Raw genomic sequence first — 12,237 nt, forward strand, 5'->3', positions numbered from 1 at the left:
AGACACTTTTATCCATTTTATTTTACTTCACTCCCCTCTTTCCCCTCTATGTTTGTCTTGGGTGTGTGCAGAGGGTGGGGTCAGTTAAAGGGGGGGGCGGGGTCAGTTAAAGGGGGGGGGAGGGTTAGGAATTAGATAATAGTTAACCAGTTGTATTTGGTACCTCTTTACTCATAGTTATTGTTACTAATAAAAATTAGTTGTGTTTAAATTTACAAACCTGGTTACTGCAGTTATTGGGCAGCCAAAGACCAGGGACTTGGGGTATTTTCTAAGAAATAATTGCTAATTTCAGCTGTGTCATAAACATTTATTAAGTTAGGGGAAAAAAATAACTATATTGCAGCGGTCAAACAATTTGGAAAGATCTCAATAAAAACAGAAGAAGCTGATTTAATAATCCTTTATCCCAGCAATGTACACAGACACAAAGCCCAGTGAAGATTTACCATTATCTTGACACCAGGTTTTCTTACTTGGGTTGGCACTGTGGCAAACGGTTTTCTTCTGATGAATTTCTGAGCATTCACTCAATGCTTTTCACACAACTGGTATCTCTCCCTAAGACACCCAGAACCACACTCTATCCTCACAATTTCTTCAATTGCAGAGCAAACACAAGTCAGCTAAACCCAGTCTACTAGTAGCATTGCACAATTTCTTATCAAGAGAGCTTAGAATTCCTGTCTTCTCTCTCTGACACCCATTAACTGAACTGCCACTCAGCATCTGTTTTTCTCTGTCTCTGTGTCATCCGAGCACTGTTGCTAGGCTACAGTCAAGTTTTTTTTCAATTTTGATTTTTTTTACAAAATCACTAAACTTCAAACCCGTTTTAATCCTTCTCTTTAACTTTAGGAGTTGTCAAATCCAAAAAATTGACCTTTCAGCCACAGGTCCCACCAGACTCCCAGGCATCAAGGCTCACAGAAAAACCTAAGCGAATCCGGAATCACTCTACTTTCCTGAACACAAAAATATACATGCATAAAAATTCAACTTAAAAGTTATATTGTTCATCACACATCACTGTGAGATACCAGATGTGGCAACAGCATTGTGGGTGTACCTACACCACAAAAACTGCAGCGGTTCAAAAAGGCAGCTCACCACCACCTCCTCAAGGGAAATTAGTGATGGGCAATAAATGCTGGTGTAGCCATCAATGCCCATGTCCCATGAAAGAGTAAAAATGAGGTAAGAGAGATCCAACTTCAGCTTCCCAGATATAGTTGTGAAAGTGAGTGCCAATTCTAATGCTGAAACACAGCTAATTGAAAAAGTGGGTCAATCAATTATGAAGTAGCTACCCACACAATTTAAGAATGTAGTGTACTAAATATGTATACAAGTATCTCCCCGACACAGAATTACATTCCTTTATTGCATAGTATCATTGTCAATGGGATAGTGCAATGTTCTTTACACTTTCACTTGATGGATAACTAGTCACATCCTTAAATGCTTTATATGGTCTGCAACTACATGCATAAATCATCACAACTATTTTGGACTGCATTCTGAGAACAATTACTGCTTGTTTGGGTAGCAATGGATAATTTGTCTTTTTTGCTTTCCATTTCGAGGACAACATACCACCATGAATAGCAACAGCAAAGATCACATTTCTGTAACATTTATAATGTAGGAAAATGTCCCAAAGCATTTTCTAAAGGTGTTAGGAAACGCAGATACCAAGGAATGTATAAAGAAAAAACTTGGGTCAAACAGTTAGATTTAAGGACGGAGGTTAAAGAGAGAGAAGAGTTGGGCATCATGGCAGCACAGTGGTTAGCACTGCTGCCTCATGGCACCGAGGACCCGGGTCACTGTCCGTATGGAGTTTGCACATTCTCCCCGTGGATCTCACCCCCACAATCCAAAGATGTGCAAGGTAGGTGGATTGACCACTAAATTGTCCCTTAATTGGGAAAATTAAAAAAAGATGGAGGCAGGGGGATTGAGGGAGGGAATTCCACATTGTTGGGTTTAAGCAGCTAAAGACATTATTGCCGAAAGTGGGGTGCACTGCCAGCAGATGCACAAGAGGTTGGGGTGGGTGAATGCAAAGTTTGGGAAAAGATTGTCGGGTGAAAAGAGATAATAAAGGTAAGAAACGGTAAGGGTATGGAAGTCTTAAACATAAAAATATTCATTTTAAATTTGAGGCATTGGCGAACCAGGCAGCAGGATAGGGTTATTGATTGATTGATTAATTGTCACATGTGCCGAAGTACAGTTAAAGCCTTTTTCTGCGGCCAAGGGAACGTACACAGTAGACAAAAAGAATAATTGACAGAGTACATCAACAAATAGTTCTTCGACAAATAGTGATTGGTTTCATTGCAGAACAAGGGCCAAACAAAGCAAATACATGAGCAAGAGCAGCATAGGGCGTGGTGAATAGTGTTCTTAAAGAGAACAGATCAGTCCAAGGGAGAGTCGTTGACGAGTCTAGTAGCTGTCGGGAAGAAGCTGTTCCTATGTCTGGATGTGCGGGTCTTCAGGCTTCTGTATTTTCTGCCTGATGGAAGGGTCTGGAAAAGGACAAAACTTGGGTGGGAGGTGTAGACAGAATCAATGGGAGGGTGGCAAGCTTTTGTGATGCATTGGGTTCAGTTGACCACACTCTTCAGTTTCTTGCGATCTTGGGCCGAGCAGTTCCCATACCAAGCTGTGATGCTCTCTATGGCACATCCGTAGACGTTTGTGAGAGTCGATGCAAACATGTCAAATTTCTTTAGCTTCCGTAGGAAGTAGAGACATTGTTGGGCTTTCTTAGCTGTTGCATCAACGTGAGTGCACCAGGTCAGACCGTTGGTGATGGTGACCACCAGGAACTTAAATCTATTGACCATCTTCACTTCGGAGCCATTGATGTAGATGGTGACCACCAGGAACTTAAAGCTATCGACCATCTCAACTTCGGAGCCATTGATGTAGACCGGGGGGGGGGGGGGGGGGGGGTGCTACGCTTCCTGTAGACGATTATCAGTTCCTTGGTCTGCCAACATTTAGGCAGAGGTTGTTTCTGATACACCATGCATCATGCAATAACGGAAACTGGAAAATCTCTGAGCTAAACAGAGTTAACATTTCAAGTCTGTCCGATCGTTCTTTGAGCTAAAGAAAAGGTGATGAGCAAGTAGTTGGGAGATAGAATACCTTGCTTTAGCAGAGTTTTGATTAAGCTTGACTTAATGTGTGGTTGGTTATTCAGAAGAGCATTTTAAATTAATGATGTATGCAAGTGTCTAGGACACATATAGAGTAGATCATAAAATGATAGAATCCCTGCAGTGCAGAAGGGGGCCATTCGGCCCATCGAGTCTACACCGACCTTCTGAAAGAGCACCGTACTCCCCTGCCCTACCATTGTAACCCCACCTAACCTTTGGACACTAAGGGACAATTTAGAATGGCCCAATCCACCGTGCAGAACGTGCCAACTCCACAAAGACAGTGACCCAAGCGGGAATCGAACATGGGACCCTGACGCTGTGAAGCCATAGTGCTAACTACTATGCTACCGTGCTGCCTGTACAGGTTAGGTGGATTGGCCATGCTAAATTGCCCTTAGTGTCCAAAAAGGTTGGGTGGGGTTACTGGGTTACGGGGATAGAGTGATGGTGTGGTCTTGGGTAGACTGCTCTTTCCAAGGGCTGGTGGGGACACGATGGGCCGGCTGGCCTCCTTCTGCACTATAAATTCTATGAAATTCTATGAAACCCAGAAAAAAATTGAACAGGATATCAAGGTTGTGAACAGTCTGTTTCAACTTGAACCAGTAACCAGAGAGGAGGATGGAGTAGGTGTCATGGGTATGGAGTTTATGCCACGACTAAATTTGATGGTTTGATGATTTCCCAGTGTTTAGCTGCAGAAGGTAATGGCTCATTTAAAACTGGATGTTGTGCAAGCAATCTGATAGCACAGAAAAGGAATGAGGGAGAAAAAAATGTAAATGAGGGTAAGAGAGGGGAGGGAAGTGATATTGCTGTATGTTGGATTGGATTTGTTTATTGTCACATGTACCGAGGTACAGTGAAAAGTATTTTTCTGCAAGCAGCTCAACAGATCATTAGAAAAGGGAATTAAACAAAATTCAAGAAAATACGTGAGAATACATAATAGGGCAACACAAGATATACAATGTAACACAAGATATGCAATGTAAGATATACAATGTCCTCAGCATACATGGGGTGTCAACATACATGGGGAATCTAACCCCATGTATGTAGATTATATCACTAAAGTTCAGCAGGTAAATGATGAATAGGAGGCCAAAGGGGACAATTTTGCAGTGATGTTGCAGTAGAGACAAGAGAAGCTATTGCTAAAGATGCTCTAGCTATGATTGGGGAGTTAAGAGTAGAGTAATTGATGGCAGAATACAACTGAAGAGGATACAAGGATCATTCATATCACATATTGCAGAGACTGCGGTCAATAGATTTTTGATAGACAGGGAGCTAAGGATTATGGTTAGTGCTTGGCAGACAGGAAAGTGGGGTTTGAGCCCAAAACCAGACCAGCCATGGTCTTATCAAATGGTGGAGCAGGCGCCAGGGGGTGAATGGCCTACCTGCTCTTAATTCTTGTGTTGAACAGTACAGGAGTGTTAATACATCATGTCACAAGCATAGATTATTTGATGAATTTGGGTTGTATTATGGAGGGATAGAAACCTAACTTTGGGGGGGGGGGGGGGAATACATATAATGTGCGATCTGGGAGGTCACAATACTTTCAAGGAACTTGGAAATGAAAGTGAGGTTAATTTAGGAAGACAAAGAGGTCAAATTGAAAGAGAGATATGACCAACAAATTACTGCTTCCACTACCGGTGAAGAGGGAAGTCATAGGGCTGGATTTTACACTCCCCTGCTGGCAAGTGTCCTTACCCAACAGCCCCCAAACTATATGAAAGTTTTATTGGGCGATGGAAATATCAGGTGGCCCAGTCCGCCATCAGCCGATTGAGGCCAAATAATGGCCACAGCATCATCTTGCGCCTGTTCTTATTTTACCCAAGGCTGGGGTATCCCAATGCCGTGGAAAGCCCGGTAACTTTAGCTGCACTGGTTGGCATTGGGCAAGGGCTGCTTTGTGGGTCCTCTGTGCCCATTGAAGACTCCCCTCCCAAGCCCTCACTCCTTCCTTTACCCCTCCCCCCATGGTCTCTCAAAGCTGGCCTTTTCACCCCCCCTGACTGGGACCTCCCAGCCTGACCCGAGTGAAATTACTTCCATTTACCTTGGTGTCCGCCTCCACTATGGATCTCCGGTTGCTGCTGGCACTAGAGTTGCCGACCCATCTGACTGACCGACAGTTCTCTGAGCTGGAATTTCTTGTCCCCAAGGTGTGGAAATCCCACCTCCAGGTTATTAACGGCCATAATAACCGCAGGGCAACCATTGAAAAATGAAATGAAATTAAATGAAAATCATTTATTGTCACAAGTAGGCTTCAAATGAAGTTTCTGTGAAAAGCCCCTAGTTGCCACATTCCGGCACCTGTTCGGGAAGGCTGGTACGGGGATTAAACCGTGCTGCTGGCCTGAGTTATCTGCTTTAAAAGCCAGCTCTTTAGCCCTGTGCTAAATCAGCTCCAGCTCCATAACCAACATTATTGTTGTGGGGAGGCTTCCGATTGAGTTTTTAATCATGTGGGGGTGGGACTATGGTGCCCCGTAAAAACCAGCCCTTGGATATGCAACCTTCAGGGCTGTGGACCCTGAGCTGGAAGGTGGGATTATAATGGAAAACTTTCTTGGCCAACATGAACACGATGGTGGACTGGCCTCCTGTGTCATAACTCTTTCTGTGTTTCAAACCATTTATTTAGGTTACTTTGCAAGTAATGTTAGATTTTAAATGTAGCAATATTATTAAAGCATAAAAATATGTATAGATACATAAAATTATTGTACAGAAATTAGAATGAGTTGGAAATAACATGTATTTTAAGTATTTTTTCTAAATGACAATAGAATAGTGATTATTATATTATAGAATTATTATATCTATTGCATTGTTGTATATAAAGGCCATTAGCTAATATTCATTATCAGCCCACTAAATCTTACAGCTACCTCAACTACACTTCCTCATATGTACACCCTGTGAGGACTCCATTCCATTCTCCCAGTTCTTCCCTCTCTTTGCATCTGTTCTGATGATGCAACCTTACACACCAGTTTCTGAGAAATCTTTTTTCCTTAACTGATGATTCCCCCACACCAGGGTTGACAGCACCCTAAACTGTTTGTCACCTCAGCTCTCATCCCTTTTCAGTACAATGTCCTCACCTTCCACCCCACGTACCTCCATATTCAATAGATCATTTTCTGTCATTTCTATCACCACCAGAAACATTTTCCCTTACCATCTCCTCCCTTTTTAGGGCACTGTTCTCTCCATGATGCTTTGGTTCACACCTCAATCACCCTCAACATCCCATAGCACCTTTACATGTAACGCAGGAGATGTAACACCTGCTCTTTTACCTCCTCAGCGTCCAGGGCCCCAAACATTCCTTCAAGGTAAAGCAGTGATTTATGTGTACTTTCAATTTAGTCTATGGTATCTATTGCTAACAATGCAGTCTCCACTGCACTGGGTATCAAACTCAGAATGGGTGACCATTTTGTGCAATATCTCCATTCATTCCATAATCACATTTTGGTGTGGCGGCACGGTAGCACAGTGGTTAACACTGTTGCTTCACAGCGCCAGGCTCCCAGGTATAATTCCCGGCATGGGTCACTGTCTGTGCGGAGTCTGCACATTCTCCCCGTGTCTGCGTGGGTTTCCTCTGGGTGTTCCGGTTTCCTCCCACAAGTCCCGAAAGACATGCTTGTTAGGTGAATTGAACATTCTGAATTCTCCTTCAGTATACCCAGTAGTGTGGCGACTAGGGGATTTTCACAATAACTTAATTGCAGTGTTAATGTAAGCCTACTTGTGACTCTAATAAAGACGATTATGATTATTATTTTAACCCAATCTTTGAGCTCCTGTCATTTAGCTGGTTTAGCACAGTGAGCTGAACAGCTGGCTTGTAATGCAGAACAAGGCCAGCAGTGCGGGTTCATTTCCCATACTGGCCTCCCTGAACAGGCGCCGGAATGTGGCGACTAGGGGCTTTTCACAGTAACTTTATTGACTACTTGTGACAATAAGCTATTATTATTATTAAATTTAAAAACAGAAAATACTGGACAATCTCAGCGCTGACAGCTTCTGTGAAGAGAAGGGAGCTCGCGTTTGAAGGTACGGGGTAGACCAATTAGGACAGGTGAGGAGAAATTTTCTCACCCAGAGTGGTCGGCCTGTGGAATTTATTAACCACAGGAAGTAATGGAGCCCAAAATATTGCATGTTTTCAAGAAGCAGTTAGATATAAAGCACCCTAGGGCGAAGAGGATCAAAGGATATGGGGAGAAAGCTGAATTAGGCTATTGAGTTGGATGATCAGCCATGATCATAATGAATGGCGAAGCAGGCTCGCAGGGCCAAATGGCCTCCTCCTATTTTCTGAGTGTGGATGACTCTTTGACAAAGTGTCACCCAGACTTGAAATGCTAGCTCCCTTCTCTCTCCACAGATGCCGCCAGATTAGCTGAGATTGCCTAGTATTTTGTTTTTGTTTTGGATTCCAGTATCTGCAGTCATCTGTCATTTTTGTTCTCCACTTTATTCTCACAGTGACACTCTGGTCCTTGGTCGGTGGCAGCGGTCCCAGTGCAACTCAATGTAAGCAAACAGCACCTCATCTTTCAATTTGGCTCATCACAGCTTTCCGGACTGTGAACACTGAGATGACCAATTCAGGACAGTAAATGTCCCTCTGTAGTGAACATATTGCTCCTACAATTCACCACTGAATTGTATTTTATTATGTTGATGCCCTTGTGGGCTCTGCCTGTGGCTCCGCCCCCTCAGGGGTGGTATATAAATCTGCAGCCTGTAGGTGGCACTCAGTACAGAGCAGTCGCAGGCAGGCACACATCTGGCTTATTAAAACCACTGTTCACTTCTACTAATCGTCTCATGTGAATTGATGGTCACAACACCCTCTAAGTTGCTTCCTTTCCTTTTCATGTTTTGGCTTTACTCTTCTGGTTCGTTTCAACAGCAGGACCAGGGGCTCCAGGCGTATCTATTCTTGCACTTCACTATTCCCTGGCCCTTTGTCATCCAATTTCTCCAAAATCCCATCCTATCAATAGGCCTGGTCCTCACCTGGTCCCACTCACCCCTTGCCCAACAGCAACCATGACACACCTCTGACCTTTTGCAGGTCTGACCAAAGGGGCAAGCCAGCTTTAAAACAAAACGTCCACTCTGTCATTTCGCCCCTCCGCGAGATGCTTGACCGACCGACTGAGCATCTCCAGCTTTTTGATTAATAAGAGAAGCATCAGGTTTGGTGGTGCGTTGTCCTCAGGGCGACGGCATCACGTCACGCCGGTGACGTCGGCGGGCGAGCGAGCGAGCGGCGCGCCTCCACCTGGCGGCCGGAGGTCGGAAGGGCAGTCTGTGGGTCCAGAGGAGAACGTTAGAAAAAGCGGTGGTTTCGCGCCTGCGCGGCGAGGCTGGCGAGGAACCGGCTCCGACATGAGTTCCCGAAAAGGTGAGCGGCTTTCCGTTCAAGCGGCGGCTGGCGGGACGTAACCGTCCCCGGGACACCTCGAGCTCCCCCTTCTCACTCTTGTGTGTTTTATCTCACTCCTTCCAGTTCTGGCCCTCCAAGCGCGCAAAAAGCGAAGCCGGATCAAAAAGGAGAAGATTCTGAAAAAGTGAGTGCCGGTGGTTTTCTGAGCCGGGCCCGCGCTCTCGCCCCGGGCTACTGGGCAACGCAAGGCCGAGGCTCGGGTTGCGGCCTGGGCCTCTATTGGCAGCATTCTCCCCTCTTGGCTCCACGAGTGAGCGGGATGAGAGTAACTGGTTGTTATTTCTGGTTTGGACTCTTTTTTTTGTGTTGGGTCTGGTGTGTGTGTGTTGGAGGTGGGGAGAGAATGTGCAACAAACGTGCTGTGTTTGACACCCCTCAATCACCATTGTCCACACATCCCCATGGGGGTGAAGTTTGAACTGTTTTCTTTTTCTGAAGTCCATTCAGTCCCATCGACAGAAAACGGCAGCATCGTTTGGAAGTGAAAAAAGTTGCTCGGTTTGTGCCAACTTTCTCGTGCGCAGTTGGGTCGCCCCCCCCCCCCCCCCCCCCCCTTGCTCAGCAAAACCTTTTTAAATATCTTTAATTTCTGACGTTGAGTCATCCAGTAAGGAGAACGCGGGTCTTCTGGCCGACCGGTGCAAACCTCTTTTGTTTGGCTGTGGTTCTGCAGTTCAGTCTCCAAGCTCCCATTGTCTGAAGACCTTGCGGTGGATTTTTTGACCCAGCCATCAGAAGTGTTGCAGGGGTTCTGGGGGAGTTCCAGATGGTAGGACTGAGGTGGTCAAACGTGGAATGAAGGGGAAAAGGTAGGTTGGTTGGTTGGGTTTGGGGGAGTGGGTCCACAGGCTGAGTCAGAAAACGTGGAACACTGCAAGGTGGGAACAACGTTCAGAGATGTCTATCTGGTGATGCCATGGAATGATTTGTGGACCATGATCAATTATTTTTCATTTGATTAATCGAATAATGGGTGAGGTGAGCTTGGGCAATCAAAGTTTTAAATAAATGAGTTTGGTGAGGGGTGGCGCTCCTGAAGTTAGCAAGGAGAGCGTTGTCAAAGTCAAGTCTAGAGATGATGTTCTGGGTAAAGATCAAAGTTTCTACAGCAGAGAGGGTAAGGTAGGGTGGTGGTTGCTAATGTTGAGAGCTAAAAATAAGCAGGCTGCGTTAATAGGATTTAGGACATTGCTTTGGGTCCAAAATGCCAGCAAGAAGTAGATCTGCATGTTCCCAACAGGCTGGCTCCACAGTCTATAATGACACATCAGTTAAATATATTGTGCTCTAATCTCCTAAAATATTGCTTTTGATGCATAAATCACTTTTTCTTACCCTTTTTTGTTTTCATGGTTACCAATCTGCAGTCTGTCTCTGTGATGCAAGATCATAACGTCAATGACATCACAAAGCAGTTTCAACTGAACATTTTCTCAGTTTTTAAAACCTGGCTATAAAAATGTTTTTTCTGCTTGCTATTATTAGATTACTGCCATAGTTTAATGTGTAAATAATTTGCTAGTTCTCCTTCTAAATCTGTCTTATTGATATATTGTTGAAAGATAACTTGCCACATCATGTCAATTCATAGCCTTGATTATTAGATTTAAGTGAGCTGTGTGCATGATTTACGATAAGCATTTAGCAACTAGTGGAGCTTGCTTTAGACCACTCATAGTTCTGTTACTCGTGACTATGGTTTGCCTCGTTTGTGTTGGTAATGGTCAACCAGTAAGGCTTCGATTACTGCTCTCAATATTGGTAGGCATATGCAATTTCCAGTGCTCCGTCAAAAGCTTTTTTTCTTACTCGTTGAAGTATCGGGGGGGACATCAAAATAAAATGCATTTTTGTTTTGTTACATCGCTGTGGTAATCTGAAGACAAAAATGCTTTGGCATCAGTGAAATAAGGAACAAATACTTCTGTAGGTACAAAACAATACCAAGCAAGAAGATAAAAGATCTATCTGTTTGAAACATCGAGATTTCGATTTTATGGAATTGAAACACATATTCATCTTTTGTGTTGGAAATCCCCTCACAGGTGTAAGAGTCCTTCCTGTTTATTTCCTTTGTTCTCATTTCTTTTTTTTTTATTGTTTGGTCCATGGGCCCATAAATCGGGATGTGCCTTTAAGCAGAAAACTCGGTTCAAGCAGCCTGCTTGTCCAGGACACTATTCCCAGGTTTTGTATTTTGGAAGAGAGAAGCCAGGCTCTTTGAGTGGATCTTAGGAACCAGCTTTGGAGGGACTCCATTCGATTTGTTAACTGGCAACCAGTGGGCTGGCGAGCGGCAGTTTTCTGCCTGACGATGGTCAATGATTGGTTCCTGGGTGATGCTTTCCGAGAGAAGTGTTTAGACCTTGGAAGTGAAAGAAATGCTCTATTCTGAAAGCAGAGAGTGTCTGGCTTATCCTCTGCTGTGAGCCTGAAAATGACAGGGAGTCTGTCGATAAAGTAGACAACCTCGAGCTTGGAAGGAAGTACCAAAATGGAAGCCTGAACCTCAAAGATGTTGATTGGAAATCATCCCCATGCATCAAAATTCTTCTTTTTATTTATTTTTCCTTTCCAACCCCACCAGTGTGGTTTGACGTGTGTGCGCACAGAGTTGGGTGAATTAGGAAGGGAGGGTGGGGGGGACGAGGGAGTTGGGAAAGGGGTAGTAGATAATTAAATATTTTTTCTGTTGATACTGTACATAATAGGTTACTTGTGTTGTAAATTACAATCCTGGTGACTGCAGTTTATTGGGCTCAACCAAGGACCTAGGGTATTTTAAATAAAATCTAATCTCACCTGCGTTGTGACTCTGGGTTAAATGGGGCTGGAATTGACCGTGCGCTAGCCCAGGGGGTTGTAACAGAGGTGAAAATAGGAAATATCTTTACAAAGTGTAACAAGTGTCTGAGGCAGGGACTATTTGCCTCTTAACAGAAAATTAGGTAAACTTTTGAAAAGGAAGATTACTTTTAAATTGGCCCAACAAAGGAGACAGTGCGTTGACTGGCCTCCACAAAATTGGTTGTAAATATTCTATACGCAAAGAATTTCCGTAATATTTTCTAGTGCGTTCTGCAATACAGTAAGAGGAAAGGAAATATCTCAAAAGTGGTGTCATGTTGCTTTTGTGATGTGACAGGAAATCGAATGGGAAATTTTCATTTATAACTTGAGCTAGGAGCAGCAAGGTGGCGCAGTGGTTAGCATTGCTGCTTCACAGCACTGATATCCCAAGTTTGATCCCAGTCCTGGGTCACTCTCTGTGCAGTTTGCACCTTTCTCCCATGTTTGTGTGGGTTTCAACCCCCACAACCCAGAGATGTGCAGGGTAGGTGGATTGGCCACGCTAAATGGCTCCTTAATTGTAAAAAATGAATTGGGTATTTAAAATTAAAAAAAATATTTAACTTTGGAGTTCACTGGTAATTATTGCTCTGTCTTATTAAAAAGAGAATCTCCTATTGGTCAGTATTTTAATCAGCCATGTTAATTTGGGTACTTTCTGACTATTTGTATTTTCTGGTGCAACATTGTGATCCGCATGGTCAT

General features: G+C 43.9%; 1 protein-coding gene and 1 long non-coding RNA gene across 2 annotated transcripts in view; one reads left to right on the forward strand and one right to left on the reverse strand.

The window, feature by feature from the left end:
• The window catches only part of LOC119978600, a 29,853-nt gene extending 21,436 nt beyond the window's left edge, over positions 1-8,417 (reverse strand). The window contains exon 1 of the long non-coding RNA XR_005463504.1: positions 8,292-8,417. This is a non-coding gene — a long non-coding RNA (uncharacterized LOC119978600). The remainder of the gene's footprint in view (positions 1-8,291) is intronic.
• Positions 8,418-8,531: 114 nt separating this feature from the next.
• LOC119978596 (SRSF protein kinase 1-like) overlaps positions 8,532-12,237 on the forward strand; it is an 86,258-nt gene continuing 82,552 nt past the window's right edge. The window contains 2 exon segments of the mRNA XM_038820365.1: positions 8,532-8,640; positions 8,746-8,806. Coding sequence (XP_038676293.1) covers positions 8,625-8,640; positions 8,746-8,806 — 77 coding nt within the window. The 5' untranslated portion in view covers positions 8,532-8,624.

This window comes from Scyliorhinus canicula, chromosome 15, assembly GCF_902713615.1.
Source record: "Scyliorhinus canicula chromosome 15, sScyCan1.1, whole genome shotgun sequence".
NCBI lineage: Eukaryota > Metazoa > Chordata > Chondrichthyes > Carcharhiniformes > Scyliorhinidae > Scyliorhinus > Scyliorhinus canicula.